The 22,656-nt window shown below is 35.4% G+C and overlaps 2 protein-coding genes and 1 non-coding gene across 3 annotated transcripts; all 3 read left to right on the top strand.

The window, feature by feature from the left end:
• The first annotated feature begins 594 nt into the window (after window positions 1-594).
• LOC115231819 (POU domain, class 3, transcription factor 1-like) lies at window positions 595-1,323 on the top strand. The gene has a single exon (XM_029801752.1). The coding sequence runs from the start codon at window positions 595-597 to the stop codon at window positions 1,321-1,323; it is 729 nt and encodes a 242-aa protein (XP_029657612.1).
• A 12,125-nt stretch (window positions 1,324-13,448) lies between these two features.
• Window positions 13,449-21,354, top strand: LOC115231818 (general transcription factor II-I repeat domain-containing protein 2-like). The gene is made up of 2 exons (XM_029801751.1): window positions 13,449-15,090; window positions 21,272-21,354. The coding sequence occupies exons 1-2, from the start codon at window positions 13,449-13,451 to the stop codon at window positions 21,352-21,354; spliced, it is 1,725 nt and encodes a 574-aa protein (XP_029657611.1).
• A 530-nt stretch (window positions 21,355-21,884) lies between these two features.
• Window positions 21,885-21,956, top strand: Trnah-gug. The gene has a single exon. It is a non-coding gene; the product is annotated as a tRNA-His (tRNA).
• Window positions 21,957-22,656: the final 700 nt, after the last annotated feature.

Genomic DNA, 22,656 nt, shown 5'->3' with positions numbered 1-22,656 from the left:
AAATAGAAATATCCTACAAATTTGTCTTTTTAGTTGAACTGGATTTTTTATAGATAAAGCAATACATTTGAATAATTAAATGAGCAATTTTTTTTATTTTTTGATAGATATTCTTTAATGACTCAATTTATTCGGCATATTTTTTTAAGAATTAAGAATTATAAGTCAATTTTTAGTACAAAAATATAAGTTCGTTAAAATTTTAAAGTGAGTTATGCTTAATTTGTAATTTTATCTGGTCCTCAGTAGATAATAAGTATTCATTATAATAAAAAATTAACATTATGATAATTTACAATTAAAGACTTTAATCCTGAAATAGATCAAACTTTGGTCTTGTCAGTTCTATTAAATTATCAAATAAAATAGTAACTAGTGATTGGTTCTCTGGGTCACTCAAAGGTACAGGTTATATTTTATTTCATTCCACGCAATTCTTATATCACGTCGACCTGATCGGCGGGGTTATCATACTTAATAGAAACGACGTTATTTTTCATTTCAATCGGAATTATACTAATGAATTATTATCCTCAGGATAATTCTTTTTTACATTTTTTTGAAAACCAAAATGTAACAAGATTTCCAGATAACATGACATTTCAACCTATGTACCAGATTCCCCACAATGATTTGTTTTTAAACCACTACCAGATGAATTCATACGATTTCATAATGCAGAATTATCGATTGACCGAGAACGCTTATTCAGATTACAATCAGCCTTCCATCCAATATGAAATTGCTCCTCGGCAAATTCCTATGACTTTGTACAAGCCTGATGTCAACGACTTGGATCTTGCCATTTCCAATGATTACAGGGAAAACAACGTGCCTCATCTAATTACTGAACAGGCAACGGTAAATGACGAAACGCCTCAACAAAAGTCTTTGGTAGAATTAGGAAACTATTTCAAGAAAAAAAGAATGAACTTTGGTTACTCCCAGTCCGATATGGCCATTATAATGAAGAGAGGCGGGTTCCCCGTGTCTCGTACGACTATATCCAGATTTGAGTTGGGTAAACTCTCAATTACTTTAATGGAAAATCTGAAAGATTCTTTTTTGATTGTTCTAGAATCTCTGAAGAAAAACCCAATTTCCAAGTCCCACTTGAAGTCGCTCCCGAAACCCAGAAAGAAACGAATAGTTTTTGACAAAAAAATCAAAGAATACCTCGAAAATATTTTTTCAGTCACCGTTTATCCAAACGAAGAAGAAATCGGGAGGATTGTAGCAGAGACTGACTTGTCAGAATATGTAGTTCGAGTCTGGTTTGGAAACAGAAGAAAAAAAGAACGTCGAACTATTTTTTTCCGATAATTTATGAAATTTTCAATAAATACGAGCTTTTTTATCCTGTTATTTTAATGTCCTGACATGTCACGAATATGAAGTTGACTGTCATTGATTGTTAATGTAAGATATTTGGGGAGTTGGACTTAATTGATCTATTGTATCGATTTTAAATATAATTTGTCTGACAACATAATTATCATAAAAATTGCCCATTCACATCCATAAGAGAATTCTGACATCATATAATGAAGTAATCAGAACTAGGATTGTTCGCAACTGGCACAATTGAATTATGAATAAAAACTTAACAAAAAAATGCTATAAGAGATAGTCAATTTCTGCTATTTTTCTTTTTAATGGATTTGACTAATTTTGTAGAATCGAATAGTTTAGTATCCAAATGAGGCAAAGGAACGACATCGTCCTTTGGCGGCTCGAACATCTGAGCTCTCCTCTTTTCTCTCTCCACTTTGTTAAAAGTCTGTCTCTCTCTAACAATTTCCTGCTTCCTCTTTCGTCGAGCGGATTCGCACATAAAATACTCCCCACTAATAAGTTGCTCGTCAATCTACAAATAGGGAATATAAAACAGACCTTCGATAGTGGCTGTGGGGGAGGAAAAGGAGTGTAGGGTTTTTTTTCCTTCCTCGCCTTCTTTTTCCTTTTCTTCCCACCAGAAAAAGTTTTGAAATTTGGAAGAAATCGTACCCAAGACTCATTGGCCAATTTTTCGTCCTTTTCCAGTTCCTTCCTAATCATAAGACTCTGCCATCTTTTTTGGCCAGGAACTACCCTGATGTTATAGATTGGATGAATGTTGTTCATACAATCCACCACAATCTTCTCAGCCTCCACAACTCCTTTCTCGGAACCGACCAGAGCTACAGTATTGCCTTTAACAGCCACATAACAGCCTGTCAGCAACTCAATCGCCAGAAAATATATTTTTGAACAAACCTTCAACGTCGATCCTTCAGAACCCATCAGTCGTTGTCTCCGCTTTTTAAATCGATCTTTGTTACGAACTAGGGAACCTATTTTGATCACACAGCTCACGACGTCGTCAGTGTCCGCAAGGCCTACAAATCAGGACAGGGAGGAACATGTTGGAGTGGCACACTCCTGGCAATGTTTTTGATCACGTCCCTAGCCTTGATGGTCCCACGTGTTGTCGGTCGTTTTGACTTTCATACTTCCCTCCACTAAATCGAATTCGCAGCCTATTCTCTTGTCATATAATTAGTGAGAATACATATTGGCCAAGTTTGGACTTTAGTGATGGCCAACATTCTCTTAAGCAAAATCAGCCGTAAAGTTCCAATAAACTAATCTCAGGAAATCGTCATGCTGATCTCTCATTTAAAAACAATATGTTAACATATAGCAGATTTGTGTGGAAAGGTACAAGTAAGGAGGCATCTTAAGAGAATAAAGTACATTATAGCTTTAGACTAGTGAACAACAAGCTCACGCGGTCTTGTTGTTGACATCATTGAAATGGCGCAAAAAGAATTTCGACAGATCTTTCTTAAACCGGGTTGAGAGGAGCACGGTGCTTCTGAAATTTGGTTTTCACACGCAGCGGTCGTGAATTCTGAATACTTCTGACTTCTGAAACTTCTAAAACACAATACTTCTGAAAAAAGAGGAAGAATTTCAGCCATCTTTCGATAAATCAATACTCAAGAAGCAAAAACACAACAAAAAGGCCATCCAATTCTTACAAGTATGGGGTCAATCATGAAAGAGAAACCATGCTCAACACTTAATAATGAAGACTGGGATTAAAGGAGGCGCTACAAGTATCGGTTCTGCAGTCTCACATGATTACCGAATGCTTCTTTAGGAACAACACGATTTGATAAAGGAATCATCACGTAGGTCCAAGTTGATTCATGGAGGTTTGGGTTATTTGTAACAAGGTAATATTGCTCTTGTTCTGGAAGCTATGAAGGAGCGGGGACGCCTTCGTCAAAATCCACACATTTAATTTTCGTTCTTAGTTACAAGTGGTGGAAAAGCCCCTTTTACGGCATTGGCCTTAAGATTTACAATATGGTTGCTGGAAAGTTAGGGAAGAAAAGAGATGAAAAGCTGGATGCATTACCAAATTTATAGACTGAAAGACTGTGGAGATACAGTTTATTACGATGGTCAATTTGATGACTCAAGACTTGCCTTTTCTCTATCTCAAACAGTCGTTGACCACGGAGCTACAACTCTCAACTACATAAATGTTACAAGCTTCTTGAAAGAGAACAACATATCATAGGTGCTGTGCAGAAAATCAAGAAACGAGAGAAAAAAGGGAACTACGAGAAATCTTTATCATCAATGCAACATGATTTTTTTCTGCCAAAATCAGACATCTTGATAAATCGAACGCTTGAACAAACTTTAAAAGAAAAGCATCCTAGCGTTTAAAGTAAAGAAGGAGAAAGCGCACTTAGAGTCTTTATATTACAGGATATTATTTTCAAATCTTAATTGGAGGAGGAGTCAATAAATTTGCTTGGGATAAGATGCTTCCCGTTTTGAACAAGAATAACTAAACTAGCAGGTAAATCAAATAATCTTAGGTATAGAGTCATTCCTTAAAGTGGACAGGTACATACAAGAAAAAAGGTTGTTATGAATCTCCACAAATTGCAACGTTTATACATGTTGGGAGGGTAGGGAGTTAGGAACTTTTTGATTCGAAAATTTGAGTTAGTGATCGCTAAGTTTCTGAGTTAGATAAAAAGGCTTGTGAAGTCAGGATGACGAGCGGGATCCGCTTGGTGTGTTTTGCTTCCGAATTTGGAAACTACTTAAAGAGACTCTTGTTTGGCTCCTATTCTTAATACACTGAACGTGCTCAGAAGCCTATCCGGTTTATGGAAAAGCGGTTCCCATTCGCTATTGGCTTATATTTACCGACGATACTTTGAACCGTCCATTTCCTACGCCCGCGGATCATGGGCACCGCAGCTATCGTGGTCCAACAGGAGGCGAATCGAGGAGGTCCAACAAAGGGTCCACAGATTAACCGAACGTTGGTCGAACGATAACAAACGCTCGGATCTGGGTCCTCTGGAGGACCTGATGTAGCTAAAAAACATAATAAGAACATAACCTTACGGCTGATGCCCAACATTTTATTAGTTTGTTACAATAATTAAAATATGAAGATTAATAACGAATTTTCTTTTCCAGTGCTTACGAACTTGTGTTGTCCCACGAACTAATTAATGTTCTGTCGATGTGGGTCACCTTGATGCAAATGAGAGTTTTTGTTTGGATTAACTACAAAAAGACCTGCAACCACCCCCATTGGACATTTTCTGTAACGTCGGTGGCAGCAGAGCAGCCGCGAAGCCGTTGCTCTCAAAGACCTTTCTTTTATATATTGAACTAGGCCTTCTCAATGACGTTTGAACAAATTCTAGGACCTTCCAGGAAGAACCTATTAAGTATTTAAACATAAATGGAATTGCTTGCAAACAGCTGAAATTGGTTCCTTTGTGAAGATATACGATGTGGAAATTCCTTTGTGCAAGAAACCAAGTTCTCACCCAAAAACCATCTGACCGATTTCCCGAGTTACTCATACATCCGGCAGGACAAACCGGACTTTGTGACCAGACCCAGGATTGAGCTGACAGGTATAACGGTTTTTACTCTTTAACCAGAAGACTGATCAATATGTATATTCCTCCGCATTCGTCCTGTTTTCATTGATGTATTCCTTTATTGTGGAACTTCAAATCAGTACAAAACAACGCCATCGACCACTGAAATCAACGTCAATCGACCACCTGAATTGTGAAACTAATCTTCTTTTAATAGAAGAACATCTAAATATGAGTGGACTAAAATTCATATTCGCCTTTCGTGCCTGTACCAATTTTCACATCCAATAAAAAGAATTCGCGATTCTACCTCAACGTCGACAATTCTAAGGTTGATGCCGTTCTCAATAAACTTCTCCATATGTTAATAAGTGATTACTGTATCGAAGAATCTCCACGACGAACTCGAATTCGACTTAATCGAGTGCGATGTCTCCATTGCGAACGCTCTGCGGAGAATTATGATGTCGGAGGTCCCCACAATGGCCATGTTCCGAATGTCCTGTCGGAGGTTTTGTTCTTTTGTCCAGAATTGCTGAGCGTATTTTGTATTCTTTTTTCTGCTCTGCTTTCAATGCTTTCTAAGAAATGTGTAAATACTCATTCATACCATTTTCATTAGATGGTCGGTGTCCTTTCTTATGTATTCCATTAAAAGTTCCTGTCTTGTCAAAATGTTGTCAATCTATATTTTTTTTCATTTTATTACTTTTTTCTTTGAAATAGCTTTTGAATTTTCTGCTTCTTTCAAAGCTCGCTTTAATCTGGCTGACTGCGAGGAAAATCTCTTCCACAAAACATGCATCATTTCTGACGTCAAGTCTATATGAGGAAAATTATCGAACAGCACATTAAAAAGGTTCAAATCATCCACGATTGGTTCTTTTATATTTTTTGTTATAAACCTGTTTCACAGCGTGTGGACAATCAATCTAACATATCAACATTAAAATAATACGTCATCCTTATTCTCTAAACATTATCAAACAAATAATACTTTGAAGGAACGGGGGTTTCTCCACTGTCCCGTACATAACCAACAATATGGAATCAACGTGGGATGAATCCCCACACGTGTTTGACACGGTTACCAGTCAGTCCCCCGCTGATTTTTCTCCTCAGAATGTAACCGACAAAAATGCCCATTCGTCAAATTTAGTTCCAACGTCAGCTTTCCGCGGAAACAGAATTATGGACTCCGTTTGTGATGGGGATCTGACCACCACTTGGAGACATTCACGTCGTCTACTCTCCATTGTCATCACAAATTGCACATTCTCCAAATAAACAACGTGGTTTTTACTCCCCACACACCCGTCTGTGTGTATTGTGAGTGTTAGCGTATCATTCAAACTAAAATAATTTCAAAAGGCAACTCAGAATTCAATTGAAGATGCTCTCTGCATTCATGCATGTCCCCAATTCGTGGCCATTTGAGTGCCAGTTGGACAAATCGGGAAGTACTGAGTTCCCCATACCCATATTGGTGACTGTCTACTCAAATGACTGCAAAAATGACATTTTCGACGAACAGCATTAACAACCCACTCTCCGTCAAGAATAAAGTCAGTAAGTGTTGACCTAATTGCAATGTGTTGCACGTCCCTCCAACTCAAATCAGGCCTCACTTGAAGCCCCAGAGCCAGAATCCCCGCAGTCATGGGGGCGGATGCAGACGTGCCAGAAAACCTGTCAGTACATTTATTCCCCAAATCAGTAGTAGACTAACGGAATAAACACTCTCATTACAATTCCCTCATTCATGTCCCCGGGAAAGGTAGAAACCAAAATAGCTGAGCACATTTCGAGGTAGTACGGTTTTTTACCGTGGATGTTAACACTTCCCACAGCAAGGGTGAATATCTGGTTGACATAGCCGTCACATGAACAGGAATCCCCAGCAGGACCCCCATTTCCTGATGCCCATACAAATATGGAGCCTTTCTCGTCTCTTCCATTCTTAATGGCAGAATGGAATGGTTTCATTGTGAGGTGACCAGGCCCGTCCAACGTCTGTCCGTCATCCGTGGGTCCCCAACTGCTGGAATATATCGAAATATAATCATTTGCGGAGGATATTCCACCTGCCTCCACTGAATCCTTCACAACAGAAGACAAAACTCGAATTCCTGAAAAATACACAGAAAATAACCTCCAATTTTACTACCAAATGCAATTCCTACTCCACAATGTTTCCCAGTCCCCACCACAACACCAGCACAGCGTGTCCCATGACTAAATAACAACAAAAATGCCCGACTTGTTATAAGTTATCATTGGAAATGCCTCAGGATCCGAATCGTCATCCACGAAGTCGTAGTTTGCCTTTGAATCCTAATAAAATAACTTTAAATACACAAAAACGTAGTTTGGGAATAAGTCGTCGTGTTTTTTTATCCACTCCGTCGTCCAGAATGGCCACCACCACGTTTTTTCCGGTTATGTTTCGTTCCCAGACTGTTCTGATCTGCAGGTCGTATTCGTCAACTCCCCCTTGGTTCTGATATTTACTGTCAGGCAATACAAACCATATACCACAGTGACTCGGCACTGCTTGGGATTTCAAAATCTCGTTTACTTCGTTTTTTTCCGATTTGTTTTTCATGCCATAAAATTCTGGAATCTCTCTTCATTTGTCTTCCTCTCTGCTCTTGTTGGACAGCACATTCGGCTGGGTTTATAGAGGTGGCCAAATAATAATGTTCTAAACTTCCAATCTAAATAAAATGTATATTTTTAGTGGGGAATACTTGATTTTTGAGGGTAAAGCAGTGATCTTTGAGAATTTGTCGTGCGTCGGCGATATTACTTTCGATGTTAAACGCATACTCGTCAGCTTCGTTGAAATCAGGTTCGGTTTTAGTTTAAATATTGTATAAATATCGAATTTGCGCAGATTGCAAAGCGTCATGTTTAAAATTATAATTTTAAAACGCAATAATGAGATTTTTTTAGATATTTTAACTTTAGATATTTCATTTGGATTATTGCTAAAAGTGTGATGGTTTTTCTTCTAGAAATTTTATTTCAAAATAATTATTTGTACAAATAAAAAAATTTAAGTTTTCATAATAGCAAAAGGTTTTAAACTGTATTTAATTAAAGACGAGACTAAATTTGAATTTGTTTTTCCAAAATTTCATAAGTATCCTTTAATGTCGTTTACTGAATGTTTCCTTAAGAAGATCCATTACATTATGCTATGCGAGAAAATTTCTCAATTTTTCATCGTTGAAAAGTCAGAAAATCAACACTGCTCTCGAATGGAGTTCCTCGAAGTCTCCCATTTATCCCCTTCCTTATTGAATTTATTTCTACACGATTTACCAACTTCTGGGAATAAGAGCACAATGTTTTATCTTGATTATTGCTCAAATGACAAATTTCATTATCAATCGGACCTGTATATTAGCTAATTTTTGTCTGCGTCTCCATTAAAGTTCCAAGTCACTACTATAGACGAGAGATTCAAAAAAGGCACAAGTTATTTATCGGGAATGTCCATATAAGGATATCCGGAATATCATTTGAGTAATTTTGACTATTTAATGACGTTTTCCAGTTATGTGGAGGAAGTATTAACCAAGCCTATGGAATGTTTTCATAATCTCGGTAAAATTTGAGTATATTTTAATCAACAAAATGCGAAATACACATTTCATATTAGAATAATCATTTAAAATACTTAGATAAATTTAATCTTAACAATCTACGTCGGAGATGATAGGATTCACAAGGCTGTGTTTCCGAATGTCCAAGAGCCTATCGTTACTACAACGATATGACTGTGAGTAATAGAAGTCGAATGTTGAGCGCCCAGCGTCAAGAGGAAGCTGTAATTTTTAGAAATATAAAAATAGATATTTTTTCAAAACTTTAACGACTGTTTGCACATTCAGAAGGAGGCAGTTCGGGATATTATTGAGCATAAGAAAAATAAACTAAAACAAGTCGCCAATAAAAAGCAATCGAGACTGACTAATATGAAAAGGATGTATCAAGATAGAATCGATAAGTTGAAGAAAGAGACCATTCAGAGTCACAATCAGGAGAATAAGATCGCTAAGGAGTTGAAACTGGTAAGACATTTATTTCATTGTCGCTAGGAACGGGAAAACATAAAACGAGAAATGAGGACAAAGATTGAAGAAAACATAAAAGAAATACAAGAATCCCTTTGCCAAGATTATTCCAATTTATTTTACCGTTCCTTAGACGCCCAGTCATTTAAATCAAAAATGAAAAAAGCTTCAAAAAATATACTTTAAAATAACTCGGAACATAATTAAACATTTTTTAATTTGATCAAATCAAATTCATCACAGACCAAACCAATCCGTTCCCAAACATTACCAGAGCAAACAAATACTGCTTAGGTGGTCAAAAATTTCAAATTTTAACTCTGCATTTGTTATTTCAAAACAGGACAGTTTCTAAAATCTAAGCGGCGAGTTACCAAAAATTGACGGGGACTGCCCCATATAGACAAACACACTATTAACTCAGAACTAACAAAACTCAATTTAAAGTATATAAAAGAATAAGTAATAATACTTAATTCGAGAACTACCACTTGATTTTATGTCGTTTTCTTCCCGAGTATTTGGTGTCATTCCGCACTTGACTGGAGTATAAATAACAACCAAACATTCCACGTCGCCTCAAACGTTCTTTTCGTTTAAGAAGTCGTTGCCTGTGAGCTAACTTGTCTTCTTTTTGAGCCGATTTACACTTTCTAGACTCAAACAAGGCATAATTCTCAGCATCCCCACATTCTTTATTCAACACTCCCGGATTAAACACCCCACCACAACACAAAACGAGATATTCCCTAAAATAACCATTAGTCGAAAGGCGTTGTCAAAATCTGCGTTGGCGCAGTTGGGAATGTGCTTAGACTCCGTTGTATTAATGTGCACGAATTTCTAATGTAAGTGAGTTTCCAAAGAATTCAACAACTACGAAATTTGACGTATTTCTGGACAATATAAGTGGATGAGACTCGAGATAGAAAACTCCTGCAATTCCAGAAATGCAAGTTTCTTTCGAAATAAGAAAAAAATCAGAAATTAACAAAACTACAAAAATCTGAAGAAATAATAGGAATATGTCTACGATTTAGTTAATAAAGAAAAATATATACACATTAAACTCAAAGACGTAGAACTAGCAACCATAAAAGGGACATAAGAAGACTGTTTAGTTACATTATACAAATCGATTGACATGCACGGCTAATTATTATTCAACCAAGACCACAGTTTAAAAACACAAAATAACTAATCAGGTGATTTCAGCTTTTCTAAGGAGGGTCCTCATTTTTCTCTGACTTTCTTCCCTTGTTCCCGTACATTTTTTTGTAGGTGCGCGACGGGTGTGTCAAGGGCGAATGAGAGATTATAGATTCGAAAATAAATTTGATCCTATTATATGGCATCATTGTGTTGTTCATCAGGAAAAATTAATTAAAAAAACAATAAAAATGGAACATGTTTCAAAAATCGTTGTATCCATGGTCAATTGGATAAGGACGGACGCCCTCAATCATCGAAACTTCAAACTTTTTTAAATGATATTGATGCCGATTATGGAGATGTTATATTTAGATGGTTGAGTCGTTCTGATGTTTAAAAAGGTTTATGATAATTATAAATTAATGGTAGATTTTATAAATTGTTTCCTGAAATTAAAGAGTTTATTCCTGATAAACAACAATATACTCAACTGAATGATCAAAAATGGGCTGCAGACTTGGCATTTTTTGTTGATTTGTCCTTACATCTTTCGGATTTAAACACTGATTTACAAGGAAAAGACAAGCTTTGCCACCAATTATATGGATTTATATCCTCTTTTGTAAAAAAATTATATTTATGGAAGATTCAGCTTTCAAATAGAGATACTTCGCATTTTCTAATGCTCTCGGAAAATAAGAAAAGCGCATATTATGAAAAAATATATATCAATAATTAGCGACTTAATTTCTCAATTTGAGTGCCGCTTTGAGGTTAAATTACAAATATACCAAAAATAATTTCAGAGAAAACTTATCCTTAATGAAAATATTTCGAGACTTTTGATGTCAAAATTGGAGAATTTCCTGTACGATTCCAAATGGAATTAAGTGATTTGACAACAAATTTAGAGCTGAGTGCCCTATTTTATAATACTTCCCTTTTAAAATTTTAACAATGTCTACCTAAATAAAAATTTAAGAATCTTGTGAATAATGCATATATGAATGCTTCAATTTTCGGATCGACATACGTATGTCAATTGATTTTCAGCAAAATGGATAAAATTAAGAAGATACCGCAATAGACCAACGGCTGTCCATCTAATTCACTTGTTGCGGACCTCGGCCGCACCAGATTTTGAAAATAAGACTAAATAGTTTATAATTTTTTTCATTTTTTTCATTCATTAAGTTATATAGCAAATGTGCGGCGATAAGACTCAACTCTAAATTGCATGTACCAGTACAACAAAAATAATATTTATTTTCTTCCGTTCGAACTGAAATAACAAATATTTTAACTTCATTAAGTTGACCAAAAAATGTGCAGCCCCTATAAATAAAAAAATTGATTTGTACGACCCCTGGTCCAAAATTCTTGAGAACCGCTGTTTAAAAGTTTTGCAAATTCTTAATTGAATTTTCGAAATTTTTTCCCGATTTGTGTAGCTGATCGTACTTGCCCACGCCGTGCAGGCCTAGCTAATTGTGGGTTCCATGTACTGCTTATAGACAGTTTGGCAAGTTGCAAGGCTCGTCCACTCCCTGCATTTTCGAAAAAAAACTTTGAGTATGCTGAATTTCTTCTTTTAATATTGAGAGGATTCTAGTCCAGTAATAGCCGACAAATTAAACGAACCTAACTAACAGAGAATAGAAAGTGTTGCTGATAATCAGAAGGAAACAACAGTCAAACGAATATTTTCCGAAAAGAATAAGAAATTTCATCAACAATGTTGGCAGTCACTACTCCTCGCCCGTACTTTTCGAATGCCCTCCTCGAACTCTCTCTTGTTAGGACAGAGGCAGCGTAGGCCGCAGTAGAAATTGAATCTCCTCCATTAAGAACCCAACTTGCAAACAAGGCGGTTATTTCTGCTAGCAAATCCCCTTGTCCCCCACACCGGCGAGGGGATCCCTCACATCTGGATTCCAGAACTGACCTCATAACATCACAAACACACCCTCCTGGCCATCGGAGTCCAAATCATCCTCCCCCTTAGCTAGAATAGTGACTCCAAGTCTTTCACTTAGTCTTCTCACACAGTCCTGCCTGTCTGAAGATCTGATACAAGCCGGGAAACAAGTCTTGACCAGCAAGTCCATTTCCCGGATGTTGGGGGGTTAGAATTGCTTGTTTTTGTCCGCGAATAATTTCGAGGAACTCTGCCACCATTTTCAAAGAGTCCTCGAAATAATAAAAACCTGAAAACCGCATCCAGGACGATTGGGAGACCATTGGACACGGCAGAGGCAATAAAGAGTTTTGAAACTGAGGTGAGAGGGTGGTACGTCTGCATGAGAATACATTCGTCGTCCCCGTTGTCTCCTAATTCCAAGAGAGTCATAACTTGGTGCAATGTGAGTGACGAATTGAAGACTGAAAAATAACATTGGGCACAGCAAAAGTGTGGTCGTATATTATTTCATATCGAATGGTAACATTGGTCTGTCCGTGTGCTTTGACTGTACATTTGGTTATTACTGGCCCGACATTTGTGTCTTGAATCATCAATATCAACTGGTCACTGGGGAATCCTTGAACTTGGGTTCGACTTGTCCTGTGACTGTCTGGGTTATAATCCAAGAAGGAGCAATTCGTACCTTCGTTGTCTAATGATTTTATTTGCAGCCATCGAATAGATACTTTTATATCCCTCTAAAATACAGTTGACTACTATAAGCTTTGAAAGGTGTTAGCTAGCTATCTTAAATACACTTTTCAATACACTTTTCAAGACATTGAATAATGCATCAGTAAAAACTTGTCACCACATCTACTTTTTATAAAATATAGAACTTGATACCCACAGTGTTTCCAAACTTGAGCGTTAAAGTCTGATATACTTGATGAATTAAATTTCCAAATTATTTCTTTCTCAAAATATTGATGGAATTATAGATATTCTGTATGCTTTGTAAATTTCATAAGTGTATTGATTCTAGAGTAATAAAATGGTTTAAAAATAATCAAAATAAAATGTTAAGTTTGACAAACCAACAAGAATCAGTTAAGTCACAACCAGTTTTCTTTAGCTTTTTATTAATAAATCAGATAAATATCTGAAAAAGTCATCTGAAAAGCATAAACTAATAAAAGCTATATGTTGGTATGTATACTATAAGGCAGACGTCACCAAACTACGGCCCGCGACAACATTTTATCCGGATATTCAATTAATACCTTAATAATTAACTTAAATAAAAACTTTAATTAAAAAATTAAACTATTTTGCAAGATTTAATTCGAAAAAAAACTTATCAGCATTAACGTTAAATTTTTCTTTGTTGCTATGTCTAATATGAAAAGAAAGGTTGACCGCGAATGCCGTGTATTCAATAAATTATGGGAATTGAAGTATTTTTTTGCGAAAGATGAATTAAAGCAGAAAGCTTATTGTTTAATATGCCACGAACATCTCTCTGTTATGAAGGAGTATAACATTCGACGTCATTATGAAACGAATCATGCTCCGATATATTCCAAGTACACTGGAAAGCTACGTGAGGATAAAGTTGAATCACTGAAACGCACTTTACAAATTCAACAAGGCCTTATAAAAAAAAATTTTGAAAATAATGAAAATGTAACAAGAGCTGGATACGAGATAACGAAAATTATTTCACAACACGGGAAACCCTTTAGTGATGGGATGTATATCAAAAATTGCATTATTGAAGCAGTTAATTGTTTGTGCCCACTAAATTCTTCCTTATTTGATGGAATAAGTTTGTCGGCGAGTTCTGTATCACGGAGAACTGAAGAGCTTGGAAAAAATATATATTTACAAATTTGTGAAAAGACAAGTAATATGTTGTGGTATTCTCTTGCATTGGATGAGTCAGTTGACATTTCGGGAACATCGCAACTTCTTATTTTTATTCGTGGAGTTGATGAGAATATTTCCATAACTGAAGAACTGGCATCTGTTTGTTCTATTCATGGAACAACCACTGGAAAAGATATTTTTGATGAATTGGAACAAACTATAAGTGACTATAACCTTGAATGGGAGAAACTGAGTTGTGTTACGATTGACGGGGCAAAGAATATGGCTGGTTCTAAAAAGGGTCTAGTTGGGCAAATAACTAATAAATTGGAGGAATTACATATTTCAAACACTTTGTTCATTCATTGCATCCTTCATCAGCACGCACTATGTGCGAAGGCTCTTAATATTTCATGTGTGTTGAATCCAGTTATTCGCATAATAAACTTTGTTCGAGGGAGCTCACTTAATCACCGTCAGTTTAAAGTTTTACTTGACGATTTTGGATCTGAATATTTTGACTTACCATATTACACTGCAGTTAGATGGCTTAGCTGTGGTAATGTATTAAATAGATTTTATAAACTCCGAAGTGAGATTGATATTTTTCTAACCAGTAAAAATAACTATTATCCCGAATTATCAGATCTTGCTTGGCTATCAAAATTATCATTTTTGGTTGATGTTACAACTCACATGAATGAGCTAAATCTGAAATTACAAGGAAAGGAAAACTTAATTTGTGATTTCTACAGGATAATTAAAGCATTTCGACAAAAATTGATGTTATTCGAGTCACAACTTGGAGTACGTCAGTTTTCACACTTTTCTTGTTTTAAAAGTTTTTGTGAGGCAAACTGTAATGAGATCGACATTACTTTCCAAATTGGAATTATCAAAGAATTAAAACATCATTTTTTACATAAGTTTTCTGAACTTGACAAAATTGAAAGCGATATAATTTTGTTCGAAAATCCATTTTCTTGTAATGTTGAAAATGTTCAACATGAATTACAATTAGAAGTTATTGACTTACAATCAAATGAACAGCTCAAAGATTGTCACAGACGGACCAAACTCGCTGAGTTCTACGAATATCTCAAGGATGATGAGTTTCCGAGACTAAAGAATTTTGCGATAAAGATGATTTCTATATTTGGCACAACTTACCAATGTGAGCAAACGTTTTCGAGGATGAAATATGTTAAGTCTGCCCATCGTGCAAGATTGACTGACGGACACTTAAAATCAATTCTCATGATAGGATGCAGCAATTTAAAACCAAATATTGATGAACTTATCAAAAAAAGATCACAGTTCCATAGCTCTCATTAAAATTTTTGTTTACTTTATTTTTGTTTAAATTAGTTTTTATTGTAAAAAACACACTTATGAATTTCTAGTAAAATTATAATCCTATGCACGTGCTCCGGCCCGCGTTCATTGTGTTGGGGTCAATCCGGCCCGCGAGTGCAAAAAGTTTGGTGACCCCTGGCCTAAACCAATGTTCACAGCCAATGAAAAAAATCCACGACTTCATTTCAACGTTGTCCATTCTAAGGCTGAAGCCTAACTCTGTCCTTAACAAACTTCCTCCGGAAGTTCACCCCTCCGAAATGCTTCTGGAGCGTTCCGCTCAGATCAACCTTGCTCGTTTCCGCTCGGGCCATCACCACTCACTAAACTCCTACGCTCACTCATTGAACGTCGTGATCTCCCCGGTATGCAACCTCTGCTGTGCCGAAGATCACTCAACTGATCACCTTTTCCGCTGCCCTGTTCTCCTCCCTGTCCGCAGGAAATTTGCTGTCCACTCCCCCGAGGTCCTTTGGGAGCAACCCGCGAAGGCGCTGTTGTTTCTGCTAGCCGCCGGTCTCATACCCTAATGTGAGACCGGGGTTATGCAACAACAACAACAACTCTTGTTTAAGTACTTCATGCACATCAAAGTCCCCCTGGATATTGAAATCACATTATTAAGAGTATTTAAAGGACTTTGAATAGTTTTCTACCCAAATAAACAACCGCTCCACCTCGTTGTGATTGACCCTCCAGACCCCATTGACCACATATTTGTACTCGTGTCGACTTTTAGAAAACGATAAACAAAGTCGCCAAATACATTTTCTCCGATTGCCTCATTTTTATACCAAATATCGAGTTTTATTAGCGTTTATCTGGCTATTTGAATTACAACTGTAATCAATATGTGGGTAGCCATTTAGTCCAGAAATCGGCCAACTTATTTTGCATAGATAATAATACCAAACTAATGACTATCCCCCTAAATAATTAAAGATGACAATGCGACGTCATTCAATACAAAATAATAATGCAATGTTATAATTAGAACAAATGGCTGAAAATTAAAATGACAATTTTTTAATTCTTTTTTAAAAATAGTAAATACTCAGGATTTTTTAACAATAAAACAAAATGTGTTGGTAATGATCCCTATTAAATTATAAAATCCGAAAACGAGAAGTATCGTAATTATTTTTGAGCAATGTAATACAAATCTAAATTAAGGATCTTCAATTTGTTCAAGTTTTAAAGGATAAACAAATTTTTCAAATTTAATTATTAAATTAGTTCGGATTTTCTTCCTCCTGTAAAATTATAAAGCCGTCAAAAAATACATTTTCGGATTCAATTGGAGAATTTTTGTTTTGTTCACTAGGAAATAGTGACTGGGACTGGCTAGACTAATTAAATGAGTAAAGGGGAGATCTGACTGCATTCAATATTCACGTTTCTACAGCATTTAATATCGAAGTCACAATTTTGGTGTCATTTGTCCCTAATATTAGTTCTTGTAGCATAGTTAGGAATTATCGCTGGTTTTTGGGATTCATAACTCCACAACGATGCTTGATTATGTGTATAGCAGTTGAAATTAAATCAGTGACTACACACATTCGAATGCACCATTACTGGACAGAGCTGAGTGCAACCCTTCGCACTGGAAACGCTGATTATCGATGAAATAAGTGACAAGTCTTCGGGCGCATCTCAATGCCTGAGGCAAAAATAGATCAGCGTATGTCGGATAACACTCCATCCCAATCTTTAGCAAGGACAAAGAGTTGTATATCACATTGATAGAGGATGTATTCAACCTAGAAATAAAGACACCACTCAACATCTCAGTGTTCACGAAGGCATCACTCAAAAACTTGTTGAAGGAATTGTTTAGTGTTTGCAGTTCTTCAAGTTCGTTCCTGATGAGGACAACTTTTGAATTGGAAAAGACTTCGGGAAACGTGTTAATCAGTAGTCGAACCAGGGCATAAACTGACTTTAACACGACAATCGCCGAGCAGTAACGAAAGCAGTTTATAATGGCAGAATAGAAATAGTGCTTATTATTGAAAACATTTTTATGATGATTGGAGCTCCATTAATCTTGCAAACAGATAATGGAAAGGAGTTCAAAAACAATATGATGGAAGAAATGTGTACAAAGTTTGGCCCTGAGCACATATGTGGAAGACCACGTGCCCCATGGATACAAGGTCAGGTAGAACGGGGTATATTTATTTTGTTAATTTCAAGATTTAACCAATCTATAAAACGATGGATCTCTTCTACAAGCGCTTCAAATGAAATGTTTGAAGAATATCATGCAATTATTAAAAGAATTGTCTACGAATATAATAATTCTAAACATGACACAACAAAGCATATTCCATTTAACATTTTTATGGGAGTGGGATTTAAAAAAAAACTAGATGATTACATTATGCAGTCTTTATTTGCTTTTACTGGTAATTATGAAATTATTTTACGATAAGGAGAAAATGAATACGAAGAAGTAGATTTTGGTATCAAGAAAGCGAAGAAGTAAATAAAATGCAAGAAGACGTACTTAACAATTTGGAAAGTGCGGGGGAAAAACTGAAAAAAGGGAGAAGATGGAGATTTGATGAAGAGAAAATATCAGTTGGAGATTACGCACTTTTACGGATGGATAAAGATATAAATGAAAACACAAGAAAATATCCTCTGTATGACCAGATAGATACATCTGCATACAGAGTGATAAAACAGGACGGAGGCACATTATTTTCATTAATTTTTGAAAAGTGACTCACGTCCGGCATGGCTCATGTCTGGACTGTGACATAAGAAAATTTACATTACTTTTATTTTTTATATTCAGCTACTTTTTTAATCATGATTATTGAATTATAATGGAGTAAAATGATTCCAAAGTATTCGTTATTGACTATGGCTAGTATGCAATATTTAATTCCTTATCCAACAACATACTTATGCGAAACTGCGATGTCTTGTTTAATTAAGAATAAATCTCGTAATCGATTGAAAGTTGGAGATAATATGCGAATCGCTCTGAGCAACATGGATTCGAATATTAGAAAACTTGTTGCAGAAAAGAAACAACAAATATCACTAGAATTAAATCTTTTACATTTTTTCGGCATAAAATATTTTATTGATTTTGTTTAGTTAGAAAATAATTTATATTTTATAATTAAATCATTTATCTCAAAAAAAGATATGTAAAAATTTAAAAATCGATAGGGTTACGCGGGATCCATTTTTAACCCCAAGGGGTTCAAATTTATCAAAAATTTGAAAAAAATGGTATAGAGGATAAGAGATAAAATTTTCGTTATTTAAATTAATATCGGATCACGTAATAAGAAATCAATTATGACTCATAAACATGTATCCGCTTCACACGGGAAGATTACTTGTATGTATGAGCTTGATGATTTTTATACGATTTTATCGGAAGTATACTCTCTTTTCTTGTCCGTAATAATTTTTTGTTGCCAGGAACTTAAATTCAAAAGCAAGAATTAAGTGCAAACGTAAACGCTGCGGCTATGCGACAACTCGCCTACTTAAAATAAATAAAAAATTTTTATTTTTACCAGATTAAATCTAATTAATTAAAATTTCAACAATTTTTTTACTTTAATCCTTATTATGACTGACTTTGAACTGCTTAAAAGCCAAAGAGGAGGCAAACTTTTACTACACCGGAACTATTTGTATTTTATTATTATAAAGCACTTTCGGAAAAGTCATAACTTATGACTCATAAGTTAATTAAGCTTTCCTTGTGCCACCATTGAAATTCTCCCGGTCATGCGTCTCCAGGCTCTCCGGTCAGTTGCGATCGTCCTGAGTGAGTCGAGATCATCGCCATTTTTCAGTTTTTTATTAACTATTTGTATAATACAGATAGAAAAAAAGACGGTCTTACCTATTGGAGGTGCAGAAATCGAGAATGCAGGGCGAGGAAATTCCTGAAAGTTTGTCGTACAGAAAATGCCTACTGTGCATTATTTGAAGAAATAAAGACACTTGTTACTTCACCAGCAAGTATTTTAATTGATTTTGAAAAGGGGTTAATTAACTTCACAAAATCAGTTTTTTCGCCGTCTAATGTATTTGGCTGCAATTTTTATTTCGGCCAAATCATATGGCGGAAAATACAATGTCTTGGTCTTGTGGGAGCCTACAAAGACGTTTTATTGTGGGAACGAAAATTATTGAGGAAATGCTACCATTTAGCTTTCATTCTGTAAAAAATGTTTTATTGGAATTTGAAAAATTTTCTCTTGATGCGACAGGAAAAGAAAAAAATTAACAAATAATGAATTTTTTGATTTATTTTAAAAAACAATTTATTGCTGACCTATCTTATGACGTCAGTTTTTGGAGTTGTTTTCATCGGGTATTAAAGTCAATGCCCAGGACGACCAATTCATTGGAAGGTTGGCATAAGCTGTTGAACAGTTCTTTTAACAGAGCGCACCCAAATTTGGCAGCTTTTGTCAATGTTTTGGCCAGGGAAGAACAAAGACTTTTTGTGAAAATGACACAAATTAAGTCAGGAAGGTCTCTTGAAGTGTCTGCGACAGACTGCAAAAAGGAACTTGAACTAAGAATAGCATGTGAAAATTTTCATGAATTTGAAGTAGATTGCTATTTTAAGCTAATTGATGGTTTGATTTGCTTTAAAAGTTCAGAATAAAAAGTAATTGTTTGTAAAATTTTATTTTATTTACCCTTAAAATATTTTTCTTCGTAGACGAGTTGTCGCTCAACGCTTTTCTTGTCCGTAATAATTTTTTGTTGCCAGGAACTTAAATTCAAAAGCAAGAATTAAGTGCAAACGTAAACGCTGCATTAATAATTACCAAATGCAATATCGAAATTCTTCTGGAAATCTTATAATCAACATTCGACAATTGTAATACCATTTGTAGCATGGCTTTTCAGCACGCCGCCCCACATAAGCAACCTGGGTAGATTGAAGAACAAACAAACAAGAAAGGAACGAAAAATATATAAACAGATTGATTATATTTTGTGCATACAGTCGCAGAAGAAATTATTAGTCGATTCATGTTCGTATGAAAGAGCTTTGCCAAACAACGTTCATAAGATCTTACTCAGGAGATTAAATCTAAGAAGACATAACAGAATTTTACATGGAAATCATGCACAGGCTAGAAAAACGCTAAGTAATTTCTTTTTTCTTATATATCGAAAGGATTGAGGAACTAATAAATAATCTTGCACACATCAGGAAATACCACCAGCACTTGGCTTATCATATTCCCATAGATGGCTTACCCCACATGATGTGAAAAAGAACTTCAGGAGATATAATAACAGTTGCCAATGGAACTGCTGTGATTCACAAAACTACTATAAAAGGAAGGTTTACAAAGTAGCAGACAACTCGACAGTCAATGAATTTTCAATACTTCAAAGAGATTTAAGACTTCAAATGAAAAATTGTGATCCTGAACGGAAATCAGAATTAAGAAAACTGAGAAACAAAATCAACCACAAAATCAAGAAGAATGTGCTTTAAGCCTGGTCGGACTTATTAGGCGAGCGCATAATATAAGTGGAGAGTCTACACTCAAAATGTTCATGACTATGCGCTTACTCAAGCGAGAGTAGGCTAAAACCAACTAAAAATTCAAAATTAGTTTCGTCATTTTGTATTGAATTAGTTTGCTCATAATTTGAAAGACAGCCGCGTTTACTGAACAATATGTTCACAAATTCTAAGATTCGTAGAGTTATGCTTCGACTAAATAACAGGGGAAGTCAGATCAATTATTATTATTTAACTGACAAGACTTTGCGATTTTTTTCGTTTCGGCATATGCGGAGGCTGAGCCAGGGTGGAAGGCAGAGTCAATAAGGGATTGTTTTTCTAAAATAAATCAAAAAAATCATTATTATTTGGTTGTTTTCTTTTTCTGTCGCATCAAGAGAAATTTTTTCAAATTCCAATAAAACATTTTTCACACGGATGAAAGCTAAATGGTAGCATTTTTCAATAATTTTCATCTTTGTAGGCTCCCACAAGACCAAGACATTGTATTTTCCGCCATATGATTTGGCCGTCGATAAAATGTACAATCTATCACGTCCAAAGTGATTAAGATTGTGTTGAGCCTAAGTTAAATAGACAAATATACTACTTCAATGAATTTTAATTTAAGTTCAGCGTCTTAGATACAAAAGAAACGCAAATTCCTACAAATTTAAATAGCAGTATCTTCAGTGTACGGATTTAGTCGTGATATGAATGATTGCAACTCCGTGTATAAATTCGATCCTCTATACGTTGAGGAGTTTCAAGCATTTAAATGTCTGAAAAGTTATTGGACATTGCGAAACCCTACAATAGCATTCGTTTCCTAAAAGAATCAGTGGTCTCGGATCGATTAGTTAAAGTACACTAATTAACTGTTCACGGACAGTACAATACTTCTGAATATAGTTAACTAAACTTTCTCTATGAGGAACTGATGTTCTTACAAGTAATTAGAACATGTCATTAAATGTCGTATAAACTTAATAACTCATTTAAGTGCGGATTCTGAACAATATACTGAAAAAATGAATGTCTCACAATGTTTAATTATTAAAGAAATTTATTATAACGAGTAAGAAAATTTTATAAAGGCCTACGTAGTTTAGCGGTTAGAATTCCTCGTTGTGGCCGAGGGGATCCGGGTTCGACTCCCGGCGTAGGCATTTTTTATTTATATGTATTTAAAGACTAAGTAAGGTTGGCAGACAATATAATAATACCAGTTTTTTTTGGAAAAAATTAAATGCTAGCTAGGGTAGGTGGCTGAAAGAGTATTCAAGAGCCTATGGATCAGCTCAACTACGCCCCACTGCGTATTGACTGGCAGTCTCGCGAAGCACGAGGAGAGAAATTCGATGATAGAACCAATATAAAATAATATTGGTTTTCATTATAATAAATGATCTACTGTAATCCGAGTCGATACAAACTTCTCGACTGATAATGCTATCGAATAACAAGCCAGACATATTTGTTCATGACAATCGAGCAACACAATTACTCTTCTTGAATTAGTGGAGGTCACAAATAAAACACCCAAATGAAATTATTAATTGTCACAGTCCAGACGTGCGTCACGCCGGACGTGAGTCACTTTTTAAAAATTTATAAAAATAAATAAAAAATAACTAAATAGATATACCTTACTCCAATTATACCATATTAGTGTTTTTTATGTCTTTTGTTGGATAAAAGTTCATATTATTCCCCCACAAAAAACAAACATAACGCATTTTTGACCCGACATAACGTTTTATCGATTAACTTGAATTTTTTTTATTTAGAAACAATTTTAAAATATTAAAAATTATTTTTTTAATTTCCTTAGCCGACTAAACTGTACTTTCTCAATAATATCCCCCT

This window comes from Octopus sinensis, unplaced genomic scaffold, assembly GCF_006345805.1.
Source record: "Octopus sinensis unplaced genomic scaffold, ASM634580v1 Contig18900, whole genome shotgun sequence".
In the NCBI taxonomy this organism is placed as follows: domain Eukaryota; kingdom Metazoa; phylum Mollusca; class Cephalopoda; order Octopoda; family Octopodidae; genus Octopus; species Octopus sinensis.
Note: the sequence above shows the minus strand (reverse complement) of the source record. Positions and strands in the feature narration are given on the sequence as shown.